This window comes from Mobula hypostoma, chromosome 10 (assembly GCF_963921235.1).
Source record: "Mobula hypostoma chromosome 10, sMobHyp1.1, whole genome shotgun sequence".
NCBI lineage: Eukaryota > Metazoa > Chordata > Chondrichthyes > Myliobatiformes > Myliobatidae > Mobula > Mobula hypostoma.
In genome coordinates this window covers 43,729,189-43,753,468 of record NC_086106.1, presented here as the reverse complement: position 1 = coordinate 43,753,468, position 24,280 = coordinate 43,729,189, and the positions used below count along the sequence as shown (strand labels likewise).

Genomic DNA, 24,280 nt, shown 5'->3' with positions numbered 1-24,280 from the left:
TTTCCACATCCTTGCTGTAGTGAGGTGACTAAAACTGAACACAGTACTCCAAGTGGAATCTGACCAGAGTCCTACATAGCTGTAACATTAACCCCCGGCTCTTAAAACTCAATCCCACGGTTGATGAAGGTCAATGCACTGTATGACTTCTTAACCACAGAGTCAACCTGTGCAGCAGCTTTGAGTGTCCTATGGACTCGGACCCCATGATCCCTCTGATCCTCCACGTTGCCAAATATCTTACCATTAATACCATATTTTGCCATCATATTTGACGGACCAAAATGAACCACCTCACATTTATCTGGGTTGAACTCTATCTACCAATTCTCAGCCCAGTCTTGCATCCTATCGATGTCCCAATGTAACCTCTGACAGCCCTCCATACAATCCACAACACCCCCAAACTTTGTGCCATCAGCAAATTTAACTAACCCATCCCTCCATTTCCTCTTCCAGGTCATTTATAAAATTCATGAAGAGAAGGAGTCCCAGAACAGATCCCTGAGGCACACCACTGATTACTGTCCTCCATGACCTGTCTACAACCACTCCTTGCCTTCTGTGGGCAAGCCAGTTCTGGATCGGCAAAGCAATGTCCCCCTGGATCCCATGCTTCCTTACTTTCTCAATAAGCTTTGCATGGAGTACCTTATCAAATGCCTTGCTAAAATCCATATACACTACATCTACTGCTCTACCTTCATCAATGTGTTTCGTCACATCCTCAAAAAATTCAATCAGGCTCGTAAAGCACGACCTGCCTATGACAAAGCCATGCTGACTACTCCTAATCATATTATGCCTCTCCAAATGCTCATAAACCCTGCCTCTTAGGATCTTCCATCAACTTACCACCCACTGAGGTAAGACTCACTGGTCTATAATTTCCTGGGCTATCTCTACTCCCTTTCTTGAATAAGGGAACAACATCTGCAACTCCCTAATCCTCTGAAACCTCTCCCGTCCTCATTGATGATGCAAAAATTATTGCCAGAGGCTCAGCAATCTCCTCCCTCGCTTCCCATAGTAGCCTGGGGTATATGTTGTCCGTTCCCGGAGACTTATCCCATTTGATGCTTTCCAAAAGCTCCAGCACATCCTCTTTCTTAATGCCTATATGCTCAACCTTTTCAGACATCTCTACAATCGCCAAGATCCTTTTCCATAGTGAATACTAAAGCAAGTACCTCATTAAGAATCTCAGCTATCTCTTATGGTTCCATACACACATTTCAACTGTCACACTGGATTGGTCCTATTCTCTCACACCTTATCCTCTGGGTCTTCACATATTTGTAGAACGCCTTGGGGTTTTCCTTAATCCTGCTCGCCAAGGCCTTCTCATGGTCCCTCTTGGCCTTCCTAATTTCATTCCTAAGCTCCTTCCTGCTAGCCTTATAATCTTCTTGATCTCTATCATTACCTTGTTTTTTGAAATAGAGGGCTATTTGTAACCCTAGGTAATTTCTAAAGTAAGTAAACGTTTGACACAGCATTGTGGGCCGTAAGGCCTGTATTGTGCTGTCAGATCTTTTTCTATGTTTCTATCCTTTTGTAAGATTTTCTTTTCTTCTTGACTAGATTTTCAACAGCCTTTGTACACATACCACGGTTCCTATATCCTACCATCCTTTCCCTGTTTCATGGGAACGTACCTATGCAAATCGCTAAGCAAATATCCCCTGAACATTTGGCACATTTCTGCCGTACATTTCCCTGAGAACAAATGTTCCCAATTTATGCTTCCAAGTTCCTGCCTGATAGCTCATATTTCCCCTTACTCCAATTAAACGCTTTCCTAACTTGTCTGTTCCTGTCCCTCTCTAATGCTATGGTAAAGAAGATAGAATTGTGATCACGATCTCCAAAATGCCCTCCCACTGAGAGACCTGACACCTGACCAGGTTCATTTCCCAACTCCAGATCAAGTACAGCCTCTCCTCTTTTAGGCCTATCTACATATTGTGTCAGGAAACCTTCCTGAACACACCTAACAAACTCCACCCCATCGAAACCTCTTGCTGTAGGGAGATGCCAATCAATATTCGGGAAATTAAAATCTCCCACCACGACAACCCTGTTATCATTGCACCTTTCCAGAATCTTTCTCCTCATCAGCTCCTCAATGTCCCTGTTAACTATTGGGTGGTTTATAAAAACACCCAGAAGAGTTATTGACCCCTTCCTGTTTCGAACTTCCACCCACAGAGACTCAGTAGACAATCCCTCCATGACTTCCTCCTTTTCTGCAGCAGTGATACTATCTCTGATCAGCAGTGCCACACCCTCACCTCTTCTGCCTCCCTCACTGTCCTTTCTGAAACATCTAAAGCCTGACACTCTAAGTAACCATTCCTGCCCTGAGCCATCCAAGTCTCTGCAATGGCCACAACATCATAGCTCCAAGTACTGTTGAAGGAGGAGGAACCTCACAGGAGAGGAGAGTGGACAATGAGAGAAAGGGAAGGAGGAGTTATAGAAACATGAAAAAGTATACTACAGAAATAGACCCTTCGGCCCATCTAGTCCATGCCCAACCATTTAATCTACTCCCATCAACGTGCACCTAGATCATAGCCCTTCATACCACTGCCATGAATTTATCCAAACTTTTCTTGAACACTGAAATCGAGCTCCAATGTACCACCTGCAATGACAGTTCATATCATACTCTCACGATCCTCTTAGTGAAGAACTTTTCCCTCATGTTCCGCTTAAACTTTTCACTTATTACCCTTAACCCATGACCTCTAGTTGTAGTCCCACCCAACCTCAGTGGGAAAAGCCTGCTTGCATTTACCCCACCTATAACCCTCATAATTTTGTATACCTCTATCATATCTCCCCTCAATCTTCCACATTCCAAAGAATAAAGTCCTAGCCTATTCAATCTTTCCTTAATTACTTAGGACCTCCACTTTTGGCAACACCCTTCTAAATTTTCTCTGTATTCTTTCAACATTATTTATGTTTTTCCTCTAAGTTGGTGACCAAAACTGCACACAATATTCTGAATTAGGCCCCACGAACATCTTACACAACTTCAACATGATTTATGAAGACCAATATGCCAGAAGCTTTCTTTACAACCCTACTGTATCTACCCGTGCTGCCACTTTCAATGATTATGGACCGGTATTCTCAGATCCCTTTGTTCTACCACACTCCTCAGTGTCTTACCGTTCTCTATATAAGACCTACCCCGGCTGGGCCTACTGAAATGCAACACCTTACACAGTCTACATTAGATTCCATCTGCCATTCTCCAGCAACACACATAAAAGTTGCTGGTGAACGCAGGCCAGGCAGCATCTATAGGAAGAGGTACAGTCAAAGTTTCGGGACAAGACCCTTTGTCAGGACTAACTGAAAGAAGAGCAAGTAAGAGATTTGAAAGTGGGAGGGGGAGGGGGAGATCCAAAATGATAGGAGAAGACAGGAGGGGGAGGGATGGAACCAAGAGCTGGACAGTTGATTGGCAAAAGGGATATGAGAGGATCATGGGACGGGAGGCCAGGGTCCAGACCCCTCTGCAAGCTCAAATAGTCTTTCTCACTGTCTACTACACCCCCAATCTTGGTGTCATCTGCAAAGTTGGTGACGCAGTTAACTAACTTATCACTCAGATTATTGATATAGATGACAAACAACAATGGACCTGACATCTACCTATGCTGCACTCCACTAGTCACAGGCCTCAGTCAGTGGAAACCATCTACGACTACACTCTGGCTTCTCCTACAAAGCCAATGTCTAATCCAATTTACTACCTCATCTTGAATGTCCAGCGACTGAACCTTCTTGACCAACCTCCCATGAAGGACCTTGTCAAATACTTGACCATGTAGATAACCATGCTTGCTTTCATTAACATTCCTGGTAACTTCCTTGAAAAACTCAAAGATAGGTTAGACATGACCTACCATGCATGAGCCATGCTGACTATTCTTAATCAGTCCATGTCAATCCAAATACTTACACAGTATATCTGGTCCCTTAGAATACCTTCCAATAACTTTCCAACAACTGATGTCAGACTCAACAGCCTATAATTTCCTGGTTTATTTTTAGAGCTCTTTTTGAACAGTGGAACATTAGCTATCCTCCCATCCTCTAGTACCTCACCTGCCGTTAAGGATGATTTAAATATCTCTGCTAGGGCCCCTGTAATTTCTGCACTTGCCTCCCACATAGTCCAAGCGAACACCTGGTCAGGACCTGGGAATTTATCCACCCTAATTTTCCTCAAGACAGCAAATATTTCCTCCTTTGTAATCCATGACCTCACTTCCAGATTCTGTGTCCATCTCCTGAGTAAATACAGATGCAAAATATCCATTTAAGATCTCCTCCACCTTTTTTGTCCCATGCATAAGATTTCCATTCTGATTTTCCCGATGACCAATTTTGTCCTTTGTGATCCTTTTGCTATAGAATCCCTCGGTGTTCTCGTTCACCTTTTCTCCATAGGGTAACTCTATGCTAATTTCTTTCTTAAGTGCTCTCTTGCATCTCTTATACTCCATCAGTACCTCATCTGTTCCTACCTACTTATAAATATTATGCATCTCTTTTTTTTTTCTGAACTAGGACCTCAATATCTCTCGAAAACCAAGACTCCCTATATCTGTTATTTTCGCCTTTTATTCTGATGAGCACATACAAGCTTTGTTCACTCAAAATGACATTTTTGAAGGTCTCCCACTTACCAAGTACACCTTTGGCAGAAAACTGCCTGTCCCAATCCAAACTTCCCAGATCCTTTCTGATAACGTCAAGATTGGCCTTTTTCCAATTTAGAATCTCAACCTGTGAACCAGATCTATCCTTTTCCGTACTTTGAAACTAACGGCATTATAGAACATAGAACATAGAATAGTACAGCACATTATAGGCCCTTTGGCCCACAATGTTGTGCCGACCCTCAAACCCTGCCTCCCATACAAACCTCACCTTAAATTCCTCCATATACTTGTCTAGTAGTCTCTTAAATTTCACTAGTGTATCTGCCACCACCACTGACTCAGGCAGTGCATTCCACTCACCAACCACTCTCTGAGTAAAAAACCTTCCTCTAATATCCCCCTTGAACTTCTCACCCCTTACCTTAAAGCCATGTCCTCTTGTGGTGAACAGTGGTGCCCTGGGGACGAGGCGCTGGCTATCCACTCTGTCGATTCCTCTTAATATCTTGTATACCTCTATCATGTCTCCTCTCATCCTCCTTCTCTCCAAAGAGTAAAGCCCTAGCTCCCTTAATCTTTGATCATAATCCATACTCTCTAAACCAGGCAGCATCCTGGTAAATTTCCTCTGTACCCTTTCCAATGCTTCCACATCCTTCCTATAGTGAGGCGACCAGAACTGGACACAGTACTCCAAGTGTGGCCTAACCAGAGTTTTATCAAGCTGCGTCATTACATTGCGACTCTTAAACTCTATCCCTCAATTTACGAAAGCTAACACCCCATAAGCTTTCTTAACTACCCTATCTACCTGTGAGGCAACTTTCAGGGATCTGTGGACATGTACCCCCAGATCCCTCTGCTCTTCCACACTACCAAGTATCATGCCATTTACTTTGTACTCTGCCTTAGAGTTTGTCCTTCCAAGGTGTACCACCTCACACTTATCCGGGTTGAACTCCATCTGCAACTTCTCAGCCCACTTCTGCATCCTATCAATGTCTCTTTACAATCTTCGACAATCCTCTACACTATTTACAACACCATCAACCTTTGTGTCCTCTGCAAACTTGCCAATCCACCCTTCTACCCCCATATCCAGGTCGTGAATGAAAATCACGAAAAGTAGAGGTCCCAGAACAGATCCTTGTGGAACACCACTAGTCACAATCCTCCAATCCGAATGTACTCCCTCCACCATGACCCTCTGCCTTCTGCAGGCAAGCCTATTCTGAATCCACCTGGCCAAACTTCCCTGGATCCCATGCCTTCTGACTTTCTGAATAAGCCTACCGTGTGGAACCTTGTCAAATGCCTTACTAAAATCCATGTAGATCACATCCACTGCACTACCCTCATCTATATGCCTGGTCACCTCCTCAAAGAACTCTATCAGGCTTGTTAGACACGATCTGCCCTTCACAAAGCCAAGCTGACTGTCCCTGATCAGACCATGATTCTCTAAATGCCCACAGACCCCGTCTCTAAGAATCTTTTCTAACAGCTTTCCCCACCACAGACGTAAGGGTCACTGGTCTATAATTACTCAGACTATCCTTACTACCTTTCTTGAACAAGGGGACAACATTCGCCTCCCTCCAAACCTCCAGTACCATTCCCATGGACGACGAGGACATAAAGATCCTAGCCAGAGGCTCAGCAATCTCTTCCCTCGCCTCGTGGGGCAGCTTGGGGAACATTCCATCAGGCCCCGGGGACTTATTCGTCCTAATGTATTTTAACAACTCCAACACCTTCTCTCCCTTAAAATCAACATGCTCCAGAACATTAATCTCACTCATATTGTCCTCACCGTCATCAAGTTCCCTCTCATTGGTGAATACCCAAGAGAAGTATTCATTGAGGACCTCGCTCACTTCCACAACCTCCAGGCACATCTTCCCACCTTTATCTCTAATCGGTCCTACCTTCACTCCTGTCATCCTTTTGTTCTTCACATAATTGAAGAATGCCTTGGGGTTTTCCTTTACCCTACTCACCAAGGCCTTCTCATGCCCCCTTCTTCCTCTTCTCAGCCCCTTCTTAAGCTCCTTTCTTGCTACCCTATATTCTTCAATAGACCCATCTGATCCTTGCTTCCTGAACCTCATGTGTGCTGCCTCACTTGTCACCCTGGGTTCCTTCATCCTACCATTCTTTATCTTCTTCACCAGGACAAATTTATCCCTAACATCCTGCAAGAGATCCCTAAACATCGACCAGATGTCCATAGTACATTTCGCTGCAAAAACATCATCCCAATTCACACTCACAAGTTCTAGCCTTATAGCCTCATAATTTGCCCTTCCCCAATTAAAAATTTTCCTGTCCTCTCTGATTCTATCCTTTTCCATGATAATGCTAAAGGCCAGGGAGCGGTGGTCACTGTCCCCCAGGTGCTCACCCACTGAGAGATCTGTGAACTGACCCGGTTCATTACCTAATACCAGATCTAGTAGGGCATTATGATCACTAGATGCAAAGCGTTCCCCTGCACAAACTTCTGTCACATTCCCTGTCTCATTCCCTAACAGGAGATCAAATATCGCACTCTCTCTCAATGGTACTTCAATGTACTGATTCCGGAAACTTTCTTGAACACATATGACAAACTCTATCCCATCTAGGCCTTTCACAGTATGGGAGCCCCAGTCAATAAGTGGAAAGTTAAGATCACCTACTATCACAGTCTTATATTTCTTGTCCGTGTTCTCTCTACAACTTTGTTCCTCTAAATACCGCAGATTGTTGGGTGGTCTGTAATACAGCCCCATTAATGTGGTCATACCTTTCTTATTCCTCATTTCCATCCATAGAGCCTCACTAGACAAGTTCTCCAGCCTACCCTGACTGAGCACTGCCGTGACATTTTCCCTGATTAGTAACACCAACCCTCCTCCTTTAATTAAGAATATTAGTCACACTAGTGGCAGGAGGGGCAACGGAGGAAGGTGATGAGACAGGAAGCAGTGAGCGGTGAGCCAGAATCAGGAACAGAAAGAGAGAAGGGGGACTGGGGAAGAAATTACTGGAAGTTACAAAAATCTATGTTCATGCCATCAGGTTAGGGGCTACCCAGACAGAATACGAGGGGTTTGTTGCTCCTCCAACTTGAGAGTGACCTCATTGCGGCAGCAGAGGAGGCTATGGGCCAACATGTCGGAATGCGAATGGAAAGTAATATTAAAATGGATGGCCACCAGGAAATCCTGTCTGTTGCAAACAGAGCAAAGGTGCCCGTCAAAGCAGACCCCAGTATTTTTTGCGTGTTATTCTGGATTTTCAGATTTGCAAAATCTCGTGTTATATAATGTGCAGATATTTTGCATGTCCAGTCACATATACAAAGAAGCTACTTAAAACTTGCAGCAATCCTTACTTAACTTGCTTGCAAAACACAACAAAAGCACTGTATGTCTACTGAGTCAATACAAGTTCTTTAGTCATGGTGCAATGAGAAGTATTCTGAATACTGATATAGATGAATGGTGTCTGGAACAGCAACCAAGGACAGCTTTAGTTAACAGCTTATAGACTTGTTACAAAGAATAATTAATACTTTAGCATAAATCAATACTATGGTAATTAGCTTAAATTTTAGAAGTATACATCAGCCTTAGTCGACTTAAAGATTTTCCCAACGTCATTACAGGATGTGAAAGGTAATAAAAGATTTCAACTCATTTCTCCTCTAAACCTTTTACCAAAAACTTAAAAATCTTTTAAAAAAACTTGTTAGTTATTGATTCACTCGACATAAGGAATTCTTTCTTGAAATTTTCATCTTTTTAAAAAAATATCCTCTCAACTTTCTCTGTTCCAATGCAAGTACAACCTTTTCTAACCTCTTTTCATAACTGAGGTACTTTGTTAATCAAGCACAGCATCAGTGCAGCATATATGAATGGAAATAGTTTATAGGCATACAAAATGTTGCTTCTGCATAGGCCAAAGCATAAATGGTCACAAAGTATGGGTTAGTTTAATAGAGTTATATAGCACAGAAATAAATTTGCATCTACACAACCTTTCCTTCAATGTTAACATGATAAAAGAGCTGATCATTGACTTCAGACAGGTGGGCAGTGCACATTCTTCTGTACATACTTTATACTTTATACATCAATGATGTTCAGGTTCAGGGGAATGAAAGCTTCAAGAGTGAACATCACCAAATGTCTGATCAAATCATGTTTATATCATGACCAAGAAAGCTCACCTCTACTTCCTGGTTCATTTTGGTAGCACAAATTTGAAGACAAAATATACTATTAATGTTAAGACTCTTGGCAGTGTGGATGATCTGAAAGATCTTGGGGTCCAGAACCAAAGGACACTCAAAGCTGCTGCGCAGGTTGACAGTGTTGTTAAGAAGATGTATGGTGGCCTTCATCAACCGTGGAACTGAGCTCGAGAGCCGTGAGATAACGTTACAGATAAGACCTTGGTCAGACCCCATTTGGAGTACTGTGTTCAGTTCTGGTCAGCTCACTACAGGAAGGATGTAGAAACTATAGAAAGGGTGCAGAGGAGATTCACAAGGATGTTGCCTGGACTTGGAGAGCATGCCTTATGAAAATAGGTTGAGTGAACTTGGCCTTTTCTACATGGAGCACGGAGGATGAGAGGTGACCTGATAGAGGTTAAAAAATAATAGGAGGCATTGATCGTGTGGATAGCAGGAGGCTTTTTCCCAGGGCTGAAATGGCTAACACGAGGGGGCATAGTTTTAAGGTGCCTGAAGTAGGTATGGGGGGACGTCAGAGGTAAGTTTTTCATGCAGAGAGTGGTGAGTGCGTGGAATGCACTGCCAGTGACAGTGGTAGAGGCAGATACGATAGGCTCTTTTAAGAGACTCTTAGATAGGAACAAGGAAACATAGAAAATCTTCAGCCCATTACAGGCCCTTCAGCCCACAATGTTATGCCGACCATGTAACCTATTCTGGAAGCTGCCTAGAATTTCCCTACCACATAGCCCTCTATTTTTCGAAGCTCCATTTACCTATCTAAGAGCCTCTTTAAAGACCCTTTTGTATCTGCCTCTACCATCTTCACTGGCAGTGCATTCCATGCACCCAGCACACTCATGATACTCCTTGCATTAAAATAGACACAACTCAAAACATTTGGCTGAGTGCTTCTTTGCTCGATCATTTGTCAATCCTTCCTCATAACCTCCCTACAAGCTGTCACTATTTGTGTACCAACCACCCCATTCTCTGCTTCTTCACTTTGGTTCCCACCCCCTTGCAAATCTGGTTTAAACCCTCCTCAAAAGCATTAGCAAACCTCCCTCCCAGGATATTGGTTCCCCTCCAGTTCAGGTGCAACTCGTCCCACTTCTACAGGTCACCCCTTCCCCAGAAAAGGTTCCAATGATTCAAGAACTTGAAACCCTGCCCCCTGCACCGTCTCCTCAGCCACTCATTCATCGGCACTATCTTCCTGTTCTGACCCTCACTAGCTCATGCTGGAGATGACCACCTTGGAGATCCTGCTCTTCAGCCTCCTTCCTAACTCCCTAAACTTACTGTGCAGGACCTCCACCCCTCTCCTGCCCATGTCATTTGTACCAATATGTACCATGACATCCAGCTACTCACCCTCCTCTTCAGGAATATTCTGCAATCACTCAGAGACATTCTGGATCCTAGCACCTGGAAGGTAACACACTATCCTGGTGTCTCTTTTGCTGCCACAGAATCCCCTATCTGTCCCCGTAATTATTGAGTCCCCTATGACTATTGTTCTGCTTGACTTCACCTTACCCTTCTGAGGCTCAGAGCCGACCACAGTGCTATTGGCCTGGCTGCTGTTGCCTTGCACCATAGGTCACCCCGCTCAGCAGTATCCAAAGGGTACTCTTCACCTGTTGCTGAACGCAATGGCCACAGGGGGACCCTGCACTTACTTCATTCTCCCTTTACTTCTCTTGGCGTTCACCCAACTACTCCCTGAATTCTGCACTCTGGGTGTAACAACCTGCTCAAAAGTCATGTCATCAAATGCTCTGTAACCCGTATAATCCTAAATTCATCCAACTCCAGCTTAGAATAATAGAGGACTATGAGGTAAGGTAATTCTAGGCAGTTTCTAGAGTAGAATATATGGTCGGCACAACATTGTGGGCTGAAGGGCCTGTAATGTGCTGTAGATTTCAACATTCTCAGGAAGTTAAAGAAATTCTACATTTCCTTGTCGACTCATCAGCTTTTATCTATGCACCACAGAAAGCATCCTATCTGGACTGGTTATACTTCTCTCTGCCTCACTAATGCAAGACTTCACCCCCCACAGGCATTCTCTCTTCTTCACTCTCCTATTGGGTAGCTGATGCAAAAGCCTGAAAGTGTATACCACCAGGCTCAAGGACAGTTTCTATCAAAAGCATAGAAACAAGTGGCTTAGAAATCAGCATGGTAGGTGCTGATATGCTTCTGCTAAGCAGCAGAACTTTGAAGAGGGGACAGAGTCACAAAGACGCAGTCATTCAAACCCAGGTGTATAGGAACTTCAGTGTGGTGAATTGGTAGAATTCTCAAGTCTCGAGCGTTGTGGAGGCTAGATTACTGCAGGTATAAAAGAGGAAATAGATATTTTGAAAGGTTAAGGGAATTAAAAGTGATGGAAAACGTGTACAGAAAAAGAGGCAAGACCTAGGGAAGAAGCCATGATCAAACAGGACAGACATAAGGGGCCAAATGGCTTACTTCTACTATGTTCTGTTACCTCCACTAATGTTCATGTTAAATAATCATCTTTTGGATCTTTTGCAGGAAAATATGTAAAGAGGGGAATCACCCTGTATTTCACAATTGCTTTTTGTTGTACCTGGCAATTGAGAACACAAGTATTAATGTTTTTAGAGGAAGCAAATTATATTATATTATATTGTTCCGTGCCTATTCTGGTATCTGTCCCCCACTTTTCCTTCTCTACATCGACGACTGCATTGGCGCTGCTTCCTGCACGCATGCTGAGCTCGTTGACTTTATTAACTTTGCCTCCAACTTTCACCCTGCCCTCAAGTTTACCTGGTCCATTTCCGACACCTCCCTCCCTTTTCTAGATCTTTCTGTCTCTATCTCTGGAGACAGCTTATCCACTGATATCTACTATAAGCCTACTGACTCTCACAGCTATTTGGACTATTCCTCTTCTCACCATCTCTTGCAAAAACGCCATCCCCTTCTCACAATTCCTCCGTCTTCGCCGCATCTGCTCTCAGGATGAGGCTTTTCATTCCAAGACGAGGGAGATGTCTTCCTTTTTTAAAGAAAGGGGCTTCCCTTCCTCCACCATCAACTCTGCTCTCAAACGCAACTCCCCCACTTCACGTACATGTGCTCTCACTCCATCCTCTTGCCACCCCACTAGGAATAGGGTTCCCCTGGTCCTCACCTACCACCCCACCAGCCTCCGGGTCCAACATATTATTCTCCGTAACTTCCGCCATCTCCAACGGGATCCCACCAATAAGCACATCTTTCCCTCCCCCGCCTGTTTTCCACAGGGATCGCTCCCTACACGACTCCCTTGTCCATTCGTCCCCCCCATCCCTCCCCACTGATCTTCCTCCTGGCGCTTACCCTTGTAAGCGGAACAAGTGCTACACATGCCCTTACACTTCCTCCCTTACCACCATTCAGGGCCCCAGACAGTCCTTCCAGGTGAGGCAACACTTCACCTGTGAGTCGACTGGGGTGATATACTGCGTCCAGTGCTCCCGATGTGGCCTTCTATATATTGGCGAGACCCGACGCAGACTGGGAGACCGCTTTGCTGAACACCTACGCTCTGTCCGCCAGAGAAAGCAGGATCTCCCAGCGGCCACACATTTTAATTCCACATCCCATTCCCATTCTGACATGTCTATCCACGGCCTCTTCTACTGTAAAGATTAAGCCACACTCAGGTTGGAGGAACAACACCTTATATTCCGTCTGGGTAGCCTCCAACCTGATGGCATGAACACTGACTTCTCAAACTTCCGCTAATGCCCCATCTCCCCCTTGTACCCCATCTGTTATTTATTCACATACACACATTCTTTCTCTCTCTCTCCTTTTTCTCCCTCGGTCCCTCTGACTATATCCCTTGCCCATCCTCTGGGTTTCTCCCCCCCCCTTGTCTTTCTCCCCAGACCTCCTGTCCCAAGATCCTCTCATATCCCCTTTGCCAATCACCTGTCCAGCTCTTGGCTCCATCCCTCCCCCTCCTACTTTCAAATCTCTTACTAACTCTTCCTTCAGTTAGTCCTGACGTAGGGTCTCGGCCTGAAACGTCGACTGTACCTCTTCTTAGAGATGCTGCCTGGCCTGCTGCGTTCACCAGCAACTTTGATGTGTGTATATTGACAGTAACTCTTGATGATAGTGTGATTAATGATCCAAACGTTTGGTAGGAATACTTACCTTGTCATTTTCATCACCACTATATACTTCTATCTTAGTTTTTTCGTATAATTCTAAGATATTGGTGCAGCTCTGATCCCTATAAATGAAAACCAAAAGTAAATACTAAACCAAAGCACATATGAAACATTATAAGAAATAACTGCATTTAGTAGCAATTAACTCACCCAATAAACTGTAGTAAGACATCTGTAATTAATTTTGCAGATTTCACAATTGGACTGCCAAGCTCATTGAATGTTCTAGCATTATGTTCAATGTACCTTACTTCCCACATGAGGCCAGAAATTGTCCTGCAATTCAAATTCCAGTTAGTGGCATAACTACAATAAATTCAAGCATTTACAACTTAACTACCAAATGAACAAAGCACTTGCCCTAATCCATTGCAGAAGAAATAATTTTTAAAATATCAAAGGATTATATTTGATGTACAGTATAAAAATGAATCATCTGCCTCAAATAAACTATGTTAGTGTTTGTGCTCCACAAGCGTCTCCTACAGCTCTTCCTCATCTGTATTGATCAGGGTAACCTTTTCACATTTGCTCCTCCTAAGTTCGAACTTAATCATTTCAACCACTTCTTGTGGCAGTGAGAGCCACATGCTCAACATGCTGAAGGCAAAGGAGTTTCTTCTGATTCCCTGTTGGATTTCTTCGTGATAATCCTCTATTGCTGGCCTCTGAACATGCTCTTCTATTGTCCTCTGGACAAGTGGAAACATTCTCTGTACCCACTCTACATGAACAACATTCTGTCTTCTTTTCTCTAAAAAGAAACAGGACATTTGTTCATGCATAACATAGGGTTGAATCATCCATTGCACCACTGGTAGTTCCAGCAGTAGTTACTCCCTTTTCTTATTAGGAAATTAATGAACAGGGTTAGCAACCAATTGCCTATATTGTAGCATAATCTAGAAGGGTCTCAACTGTAACGGTAAGCTACACACAAGCAAAGGGTACTCATAGAACTTCCCAACTTTAGACAGACAAATGCCTTCCATTACCAGTATTCCAGGAAGTATCAAAACAAGCCAGCACACCTAGACATGCTTTGCTAAGGTTTTGCAAAATAAATCTTTAAGCCTTGTTTCCTTGTATCTCACTCAGTTGCTAGCAATAAAGTAAATGTTTCTGGCTAGCTCAGTAACCGCTGAATAGGGTCCCTGCTCACAGCCTTTCCTTGACAGATGTATGACAAAGAGATTTTGCACGTTGGAATGTTTGCTTGAGGATGAAATGGTCCCTTCACCATTCAGTTCAAAGGAATGAAATAAGGCCAATCAGAACCCCAGATCTTGGTGACGTGAAGGGGCACCAGGGTGAGGATGACTCAACAACGATATTTCCCTTTGAGCAGTCTGGCTGCTACCATCAGCTCCTGACTCCCTGGACTGCTGGGCAAGGAGTAGCCAGCATCCAGCAATCAGAAGAACTGAGAGGTAAAAGTGTATTATCAGACAAGTCTTCCCAGTCTGTTGAAGACAGAACAAGATTTCTGTGGTTAAGAAGGCATACAGTGCATTGGCCTTCATCAGTCATGGGATTGAGTTTAAGAGTTGAGAGGTAATGTTGCAGCTACAGTGGCATGCAAAAGTTTGGGCACCCCTGGTCAAAATTTCTGTTACTGTGAATAGTTAAGTGAGTTTTAAGATGAAACATAATTTTCAACATTTTAAGCAAGATTAGTGTACTATTTTTGTTTTGTACAATTTTAGAGTAGGGGGAAAAAAGGAAAGGAGCACCATGCAAAAGTTTGGGCACCCCAAGAGACTTGAGCTCTCAGATAACTTTTACCAAGGTCTCAGACCTTAATTAGCTTGTTAGGGCTATGGCTTGTTCACAGTCATTGTTAGGAAAGGCCAGGTGATGCAAATTTCAAAGATTTATTAACACCCTGACTCCTCAAAACTTGTCTCAACAATCAGCAGCCATGGGCTCTTCTAAGCAGCGGCCTAGCACTCTGAAAATTAAAATAAATGATGCCCACAAAGCAGAAGGCTATAAGAAGATAGCAAAGCATTTTCAGGTAGCCGTTTCCTCAGTTCGTAATGTAATTTAGAAATGGCAGTTAACAGGAATGGTGGAGGTCTGGAAGACCAAGTAAACTTTCTGAGAGAACTGCTCGTAGGATTACTAGAAAGGCAAATCAAAACCCCCATTTGACTGCAAAAGACCTTCAGGAAGACTTAGCAGACTCTGGAGTGATGGTGCAGTTCTACTGTGCAGCGACACCTGCACAAATATGACCTTCATGGAACAGTCATCATTAGAAAACCTTTCCTGCATCCTCACCACAAAATTCAGCGTCAGAAGTTTGCAAAGGAACATCTAAACAAGCCTGATGCATTTTGGAAGTCAGGTCATCTTTTACTCGCTTAGCTATTCACAGTAACAGAAATTTTGACCAGGGGTGCCCAAACCTTTGTATACCATTGTATATAGGACCTTAGTCAGACCCAACTTGGAGTACTGTGCTCAATTCTGGTCACATCACTACAGGAAGGACGTGGAAATCATAGAAAGGCTGCAGAGGATATTTACAAGGATGTTGCCTGTATTGGGGAGCATGCCTTATGTGAACTTGGCCTTTTCTCCTTGGAGTGACGGAGGATGAGAGGTGACCTGATAGAGGTGTACAAAATAATGAGAGGCATTGATCGTGTGGAGAGTAAGAGGTTTTTTCCCAGGGCTGAAATGGTTAGCATGAGAGGGCACAGTTTTAAGCTGCTTGGAGGTAGAGAGGATATCAGGGGTAAGTTTTTTTATGCACAGAGTAATGAGTGCATGGAATGGGCTGCTGCAACAGTGGTGGAAGTGGATACGATTGAGTCTTTTAAGAGATTCTTGGATAGGTACATGAAGCTTAGAAAAATAGAGGGCTACAGGTAACTCTAGGTAATTTCTAAGGTATGGACATGTTTGGCACAGTTTTGTGGGCCGAAGGGCCTGTATTGTGCTGTAGGTTTTCTATGTTTCTAAGACATAATTGGAAAATTGGTATTCTGAATGGGCTCTCACTAGCAAACTCAGCAATCAGCTATTTCAGATATTTATGAACCACCTGGAATGGCTTTCTGCCAAAGCCCAACTTTGATAGTTTATCTGACAGTCAGCAAGAAATAATGTACAGTTGACAGTAGTGACCAGTAAGATCAAGCACCTTACAGGTCCTCACAACAACCATGCTTAGCCTGTAATTAAAAGTTCAGGTCACCCTCTCTATTCTGGTCAGTAGTTAACATACCTCATGAGAAATCGCTATCACCTCTCTGAAGGGGGCTCATTATATCATTACTATTTCTACCAAATCTTGTTAGGAAACTAATCAAACTTCACCATCAAGAAGCTAAAAAATTTCACCAATAAAATAAACATTTACCTATAAAATCGGTTTTCCAATTTCTTCTTGATAGTGCTCAGGTCTGTTGGGTACGCAACCACTGTACAGTACAATGGATATGCATGGAGATCCACTGGAGCACAAAACGGCAGAGCTATTTCTGTTAAAGCAAGTCAAATATGCAAAGTTTTCAGAAAATCATATCCAAACATCTGAAGTAATCCACAACTGAACCACAATGTTTTATGTTCCTGCACACCAATGAAGCCGACAATTAGAAATTAAACTTATACCAAGTGTAAGGAGTTGATCAATTCCCTGAATGATGCGTTCACATTCTTCAGCTGCAGAACGGGCTCCCCAATCACCTTCTTCGGGTTTATATAACAAGCCTTTAAGCTCTTCAACAGTGACAGGAACACTAGCACCAATTTCTTCAGGATAGGCAGCTGCAAAAGTATATACAAAGTTGCTTAAGAAGACAGTAGTTTTGCATATTGGAGTTAATAAAAAATAATCAATTCACTTAGATTCCAAAGTATTTCTTTCATGTTGTATTAAATGAACACTAAACTGCAGCAAGAATTAAATGAATTGCAAATTTGAACCTATTTTGTCCTTATCTACATCAACGGAGCTGTAGTGGAGCATGTATAAAGCTTCAAATTCCTTGGTGTCCACATTTCTGAGGATCTCACCTGGTCCCTGAACTCCTCCATCCTGATCAAAAAGGTGCAATAGCGCTTTTATTTCCTGCGGAGCATCAACGAAGTTCACCACTGGTCTAGGATACTGACGGACTTTTACCGCTGTACCACTGAGAGCATACTCACCAACTACATCTCAGTGTGGTACGGCAATGTCCCGTATCGGACCGCAAAGCACTCCAGCGTGTGGTGAAAACTGCCCAGTGGATTATCGGCACCCAATTGCCTACCAGTGAGAACATCTACCATAAACGCTGCCTGGGAAGGGTGAAAAGCATTATCAAGGAGACATCTCACCCTAATCATGGACTTTTTACTCTCCTCCCTTCCGGCAGGTGCGACAGGAGCCTCCGCTCCTGCACCAGCAGGCACAGGAAGAGCTTCTTCCCTGACACTGTGACTCTGCTGAACCTCACATCACAGCGCTAAGCAGTATTGCACCCATATTGTGCTGTCTCAGTACTTTTATATTTGTGTGCTGTAGCACTTACTTTTTATTCACAGTTATTTCGTAAATAACACTATTCTTTGCATTTCTGGTGAGATGCTAACTGCATTTCATTGGCTTTGTATCTGTACTTGGCACAATGACAATAAAGTTGAATCTCATCTATTTTGTAGCTACATGAATTCGTGACGCATAAACTTCTGAACAGACGAATTGCAGCTATATATTTAAATTTTTACCAATATATTTGGAAGAGAGATACAGGTGTCCCCCGCTTTTCGAACGTTCGCTTTATGAAACCTCACTGTTATGAAAGACCGACACTAGTTACCTGTTTCTGCTTTCAGAAGGTGTTTTCACTGTTACGAAAAAAAAGCAGTGCGCGTCCTGGGCAGCCGCTCTCCCCCAGATACGGAACAGCACACTTGCCGGCATTTTGCTTAAACACCTGCCTGTGAGCAGTCGTTTGCAAGATGAGTTCTATGGTATCCGAAAAGCCTAAAACAGCTCGTAAGGGTGTTACACTTAGCATAAAACTAGACAGAATTAAGCATTTTGATCGTGGTAAACGAAGCAAGGACAAGGTAAGTTTGGCTTGTGGAAGCTGACGAACATGATGTTGAAGAGGTTTTGGCATCTCATGACCAAGAACTGATAGATGAAGAGCTGATGCAATTGGAAGAAAAAAGGATAACAACCGAAATTGAATTCATTAGCGAAATGAACGTGAGGCAACTGCGTGAGATTTTTGCTGCAATGATGAAGCATGACTTTAATTTTGAAAGGGTACGTAGGTTTAGGGGATATTTGCAAGATGGTTTGAGTGTTTACAAAGAACTGTGTGATGGAAAAATGCGCGAGGCTCAGCAGTCAAGCAAGCCTTCCACATCAGCCACAGCAGACGACGAACCTCGACCTTCGACATCAAGGCGGGCAGAGATAGAAGATGACCTGCCTACCCTAATGGAAACAGACGATGATGAGATGACACCCCAGTGTCCCACCTACCCAAACCCCAGGCCATGGACAGATACTGATTCGCGGAGAATGCAGCAGTAGCCAGGAGGCATCATTAAGAAAATAGCTGAAATAAACATGCTAATTAATTAGGTGCCGCCCGACACGTAATTGTTGGCCCAGATCAGAGACAATGCAATTGGAAATCGGCACTGATCTGGGCCAACAATTACATGCCGGGCGGCACCTAATTAATTAGCATGCTAATTTTGGCTTTTTTCTTAAAGATGTGCTGTGTGCCTCCCCGTTACCCCTGCATGCTTCGCGGATCGGTATCGGTTGGTGGCCTGGAAAGTGGGGGCCACTGCACCACCCCAACCTGTGACGACTCAGTCTAACACACCATCTTCATCAGTGTGCTCGGCGCTATCCCGATTCCGGTAAGTGATACTACACTGTACATACATTATTTCTACTTTATACAGGCTGTGAATTTTTACATGTTATTTGGTATGATTTGGCAGCTTCATAGCTTAAAGGTTACTGGAGAGCACTTGCGCCATGTTTTTGCCGAAAGCGCTTGCGTGAGATTTGCTGCCGATGGCGCTTGCGTGAGATTTTCGCTACGGAGAACAGTGCAGTAATGATTGTAGAAAAGTATTTCTACTTCATACAAAGTATATAAAGTATAAAGTATTTCTACTTTATATAGGCTATTGTATCCAATGATTCTACTGTATCATTCCTGCTTTTACTATATGTTACTGTTGCTTTAGGTTTTATGTGTTATTTGGCATGATTTGGTAGGTTATTTTTGGGTCTGCGAACGCTCACAAAATTTTCCCATATAAATAAATGGTAATTGCTTCTTCGCTTTACGACATTTCTGCTTACGAACCATTTCATAGGAACGCTCTATCTTCGGATGGTGGGGGAAACCTGTATGAATATTAAAGACTAATTAAGTGTGAAACATTCCACAATTACTGCTATTCTTTTTATTAAACCCCAAAATGTAAATTACAGGGAAAAATTACAGATCACTAAATTGAGGGTAAGTTCATGGTAAAAAAAAGAGCAATATAATTTAAAAATCATGAGTTACTTGCAATTTCAATTGCACATTAAATAATATGATGCAAATATTCTTCAAAATTCCAGACAAATATGCTATTGTAGCAGTGTGCTACACAGCGCTAAAATAACCACACGTAGTCGGTGAGTTAGAGTTGCGATGGAAGAGGTTTATTCAAACTTCACGGCCTGCTTTAAAGCCTTCCCGTTCCCGCCCTCCCTGGGCGGGACTGCTGTGGGGAAAGCATATTCCCAGACCCTTTCCACGTGCAGGATTTTTCCCCTGCTAGTGAAGATGGCCTGGCGCCCTTTTTGGGGCCGGCCTCTCTGCCAGTGCGCGCTGTTTCGTGAGCCGGTTTGTGTATGCTAGAAAGTGGGTCGCCACATAATCCCCCACAGAACCGGCGTAACCTCCCCCAATGTCCACAGTCTGGATCGGCCTCTGTTTGGGAGGTCTGCCCCTGCGTCGCGGTGCCTGAATCTAGACCAGCTGCGCCAAGTCCACATGGGCCAGTTTGAGTTGGTCCACCGTGAAAACCTCCTCTCTCCCCCCAGTGTTCCTGATCACCTTAAACGGCCCCTCGTAGGGCCGCTGTAGTGGTGCCCGGTGTCCGCCCCGTCGTACAAAAAGAAACTTACAGTTCTGCAGGTCTTTGGGTACGCAGATCGGGGGCTCTGTCCGTGCTGTGAAGTGGGTATGGGGGCCAGGTTACCGATCCTCTCATGTAGTCTGTCCAGGACTGCTGCGGGTTTTCCTCTTGCTCCCTTGGGGCTGGTATGAACTCTCCTGGGACGACCAGGGGTGCGCCGTACACCAACTCAGCCGACGAGGTGTGCAGATCCTCCTTGGGCGCCGTGCGGATTCCGAGCAGGACCCAGGGAAGTTCGTCCACCCAGTTAGGCCCCTCCAGGCGGGCCATGAGAGCCGACTTCAGGTGACGGTGGAAATGTTCCACTATTCCGTTCGACTGTGGGTGGTAGGCATTTGTGTGGTGTAGCTGTGATCCTAAAAGGCTGGCCATAGCTGACCACAGGCTGGAGGTGAACTGGGCACCCCTGTCGGAGGTAATGTGGGCTGGTACCCCGACGCGGGCTACCCAGGTTATGAGCAGTGCTCGGGCGCAGGATTCGGAGGTGGTGTTGGTGAGCGGGGCTGCCTCTGGCCATCTGGTGAACCAGTCTATCATAGTTAGGAGGTACTGCGCTCCTCGCGACACTGGCAGGGGCCCCACAATATCTACATGAATGTGGTCGAAACTCCGGCGGGTGGGTTCAAACTGCTGCGGCGGAGCCTTGGTGTGCCGCTGCACCTTGGCTGTTTGGCACTGCATGCACGTTTTGGCCCATTCACTGACCTGTTTATGAAGTCCATGCCAAACGAACCTGTTGGAGAGCAGCCGAACGGTTGTCCTGATGGAGGGGTGCGCTAAGTTGTGAATGGATTCGAAAACCCGCCGGCGCCAGTGGCCGGTAGCTACATCACACAGTAGGGTCCTCTCACCTGGGCCTACGGGAAAGTCTTGAAGCTGCAAACTGGAGACTGCAGTCCTGTAACTAGGGATCTCATCATCTGCCTGCTGTGCCTCTGCCAGCGCTGCATAGTCCACCCCCTGGGACAGGGCCTGTATGGTCGGTCTGGAAAGTGCGTCCGCCATGACGTTGTCCTTTCCCGAGACATGCCGGATGTCCGTCGTGTACTCGGAGATGTAGGACAGATGTCGCTGCTGGCAGGATGACCAGGGGTCGGACACCTTCGTGAACGCAAAGGTAAGCTGTTTGCGGTCTGTGAACGCGGTGAAGGGCCTACCTTCTAAGAAGTATCTGAAATGCCAGATTGCCAGGTATAGTGCCAATAGCTCTCGGTCGAGAGCACTGTATTTGGGTTCCGGTGGTCGTAGGTGTTTGCTGAAGAGGGGTTGCCTGCGACCCTCGATGAGTTGTTCCAGCACTCCACTGACTGCTGTGTTGGATGCGTCCACCGTGAGGGCAGTAGGAACGTCCGTTCTGGGGTGCACTAGCATCCCAGCGTTTGCCAAGGCTTCTTTGGTTTTAACGAAAGCGGCTGCGGCCTCTTCGTCCCAGGTAATGTCCTTGCCCTTACCCGACATCAGAGTGAACAGCGGGCGCATGGTTCGGGCTGCTGAAGGGAGGAAACGGTGGTAGAAATTCACCATACCCACGAATTCCTGCAGGCCTTTGATTGTGTTGGGTCAGGGGAAGTGGCGGACCGCATCTACCTTGGCGAGCAGCGGGGTTGCCCTGTCTTTAGTAATCCTGTGGCCCAGGAAGTCGATGGTGTCGAGTCCGAACTGGCATTTGGCTAGGTTGATTGTGAGGCCGAATTCGCTCAGGTGGGAGTAGAGCTGGTGGAGGTGGGACAAATGCTCCTGATGACTACTGCTGGCGATGAGGATGTCGTCCAAATAGATGAATGCAAAGTCCAGGTCGCGTCCCACCGCGTCCATTAGCTGCTGGAACGTCTGCAGCATTCTTTAGACCGAACGACATTCGGAGGAATGATGAGTGCTTTTTCGGGGATGTCGTCCAGATGTACCGGGATTTGATGGTATCCCCAGACGAGGACTACCTTGGAAAAGATCCTTGCGCTGTGTAGGTTTGCTGTGAAGTCTTGAATGTGCGGCACAGGGTAGCGGTCTGGCGTTGTAGCCTCGCTCAGTCTGCGGTAGTCACCACATGGTCTCCAGCCCCCCGTTGCCTTGGGTACCATGTGCAGAGGGGAGGCCCATGGGCTGTCGGACCATCATATGATCCCCAATTCCTCCATCTTCTTGAACTCCTCCTTCGCAAGTCAGAGCTTGTTCGGGGGAAGCCTTCGAGCACGGGCTTGGAGGGGTGGTCCCTGGGTTGGGATGTGGTGCTGTACTCTGTGTCTGGGCATGGCTACCGTGAACTGCAGTGTCAGTACTGATGGGAAATCCTCCAGGACCCTGGTGAATTCGTCAATGGACAGCGTGATGGAGTCCAGGTGTGGAGCTGGCAACTTTGCTTCACCCAGGGAGAACATTTGAAAAGTCATGGCGTGAACTAATCACTTCCCTTGCAGGTTGACCAGCAGGCTGTGGGCTCGCAGAAAATCCGCTCCCAGGAGTGGTTGGGCCACGGTGGCCAGTGTGAAGTCCCACGTGAACCGGCTGGAGCTGAACTGTAGCCACACTGTGCGGGTGCTGTAGGTTCGTACTGTGCTGCCATTTGCGGCCCTCAGGGTGGGTCCCAGTTCTCTGTTACAGGTGTCGTAACTCGTTGGAGGTAAAACGCTGATCTCCGCTCCGGTGTCGACCAAAAAGTGGCACCGACTTGACTGCTTGTCCCAGACATACAGGGGGCTGTCCTGATGGCCAGCCGCCGTAGCCATCAGCGGCTGCTGGCTCTGGTGTTTCCCAGGAATTTGCAGGGTGGTCTGCAGCGGCGGGCCTCTGTGCCCCACCGCTGGTGGTAGAAGCACCACTGTTCGTTGGGCTCCTCACTCCCGTCGCCGGGTTTTGTAGGCTCTGCTGCCGGGCCTGGTCTGGTCTGTTGACTGTCCCTCCACCAGACAAGGGTTACAGGCCTGCAGCAACTTACATTATCACTGTCCAACAGAGTATTAAGAAGTCCGCGACAATCTCCCATGGTTATACCATACCAACTTCAGTGCTTTTGAGTAGCAGGCAGCACAGCTCCTCCGACATACTGCTAGGCTCCTCCAATATATCAAACAGCTCCTTCGATGTGAATGTGTGCAAGGAGATTCTCTCCGTGTCTGACCCCAGGTGTATCCGATCTGACGGTATGGAGGGAGATTCTCTGTGCGTCTGACCCCAGGTGGATCTGATGTGAAGGTGTGGAGGGAGATTTTCTCTGTGTCTGACCATGGCTGTATCTGATGTGACGGTGAGGAAGGAGAATCTCTCTGTGTCTGACCCAGGGTGTATCTGATATGACGGTGTGGAGGGAGATTCTCTCTGTGTCTGACCCCGGGTGTATCTGTTGCGATGTGTGGAATGAGATTCTCACTGTCTGACCCCAGGTGTATCTGTTGTAATGGTGTGGAGGGTGATTCTCTGTGTGTCTGACCCCTGGTGTATCCGATGTGACATGTGGAGGGAGATTCTTTCTGTGTCTTGCCTCAGCTGTTGTGTCTGACCCCTGTTTCTCTGATGTGATGGTGTGGAGGGAGATTCTCTCTGTGTCTGACCACGGGTGTATGTTATGTGACCGTCTGGAGGGAGATTCGCTCTGCCTGACTCCGGATGCATCTGATGTGACATTGTGTATGGAGATTCTCTCTGTGTCTGACCCTGGCTATATCTGATGAGGCAGTGGGAGGGAGATTCTCTCTGTCTGGCCTTGGGTGTATATGATATGACGGTGTGGAGGAAGATTCTTTCTGTGTCTGATCCCGGGTGTATCTGATGTGATGGTGTGGAGAGATAGATAGGTTCGTGTGTGGGCAAGGGTCTGGCAGATGGCGTACAATGTTGGTAATTACAAAGTCATCGACTTGGGAAGGAAAAATGGAAAATAATTTAAATGGTAAAAAATTGCAGCATGCTGCTGTGCAGAGAGACTTGGGAGTGATTGTGCATGTATCACAAAAGGTTGGTTTGCAGGTGCAGCAGGCTATCAAGAAGGCAAATGGGAA

At 45.5% G+C, this 24,280-nt stretch overlaps 1 protein-coding gene across 4 annotated transcripts in view; it reads right to left on the bottom strand.

Annotated features, from left to right (window-relative positions):
* Window positions 1–24,280, bottom strand: part of brwd3 (bromodomain and WD repeat domain containing 3) — a 278,952-nt gene that overhangs the window by 46,954 nt on the left and 207,718 nt on the right. For all 4 annotated transcript variants that reach the window (XM_063060431.1, XM_063060433.1, XM_063060432.1 and 1 more), the window contains exons 30-33: window positions 16,746–16,901; window positions 16,492–16,612; window positions 13,272–13,397; window positions 13,105–13,183 (exon numbers count right to left, since the gene is read on the bottom strand). In XM_063060431.1, the coding sequence (XP_062916501.1) occupies window positions 13,105–13,183; window positions 13,272–13,397; window positions 16,492–16,612; window positions 16,746–16,901 (482 nt within the window). The remainder of the gene's footprint in view (window positions 1–13,104; window positions 13,184–13,271; window positions 13,398–16,491; window positions 16,613–16,745; window positions 16,902–24,280) is intronic.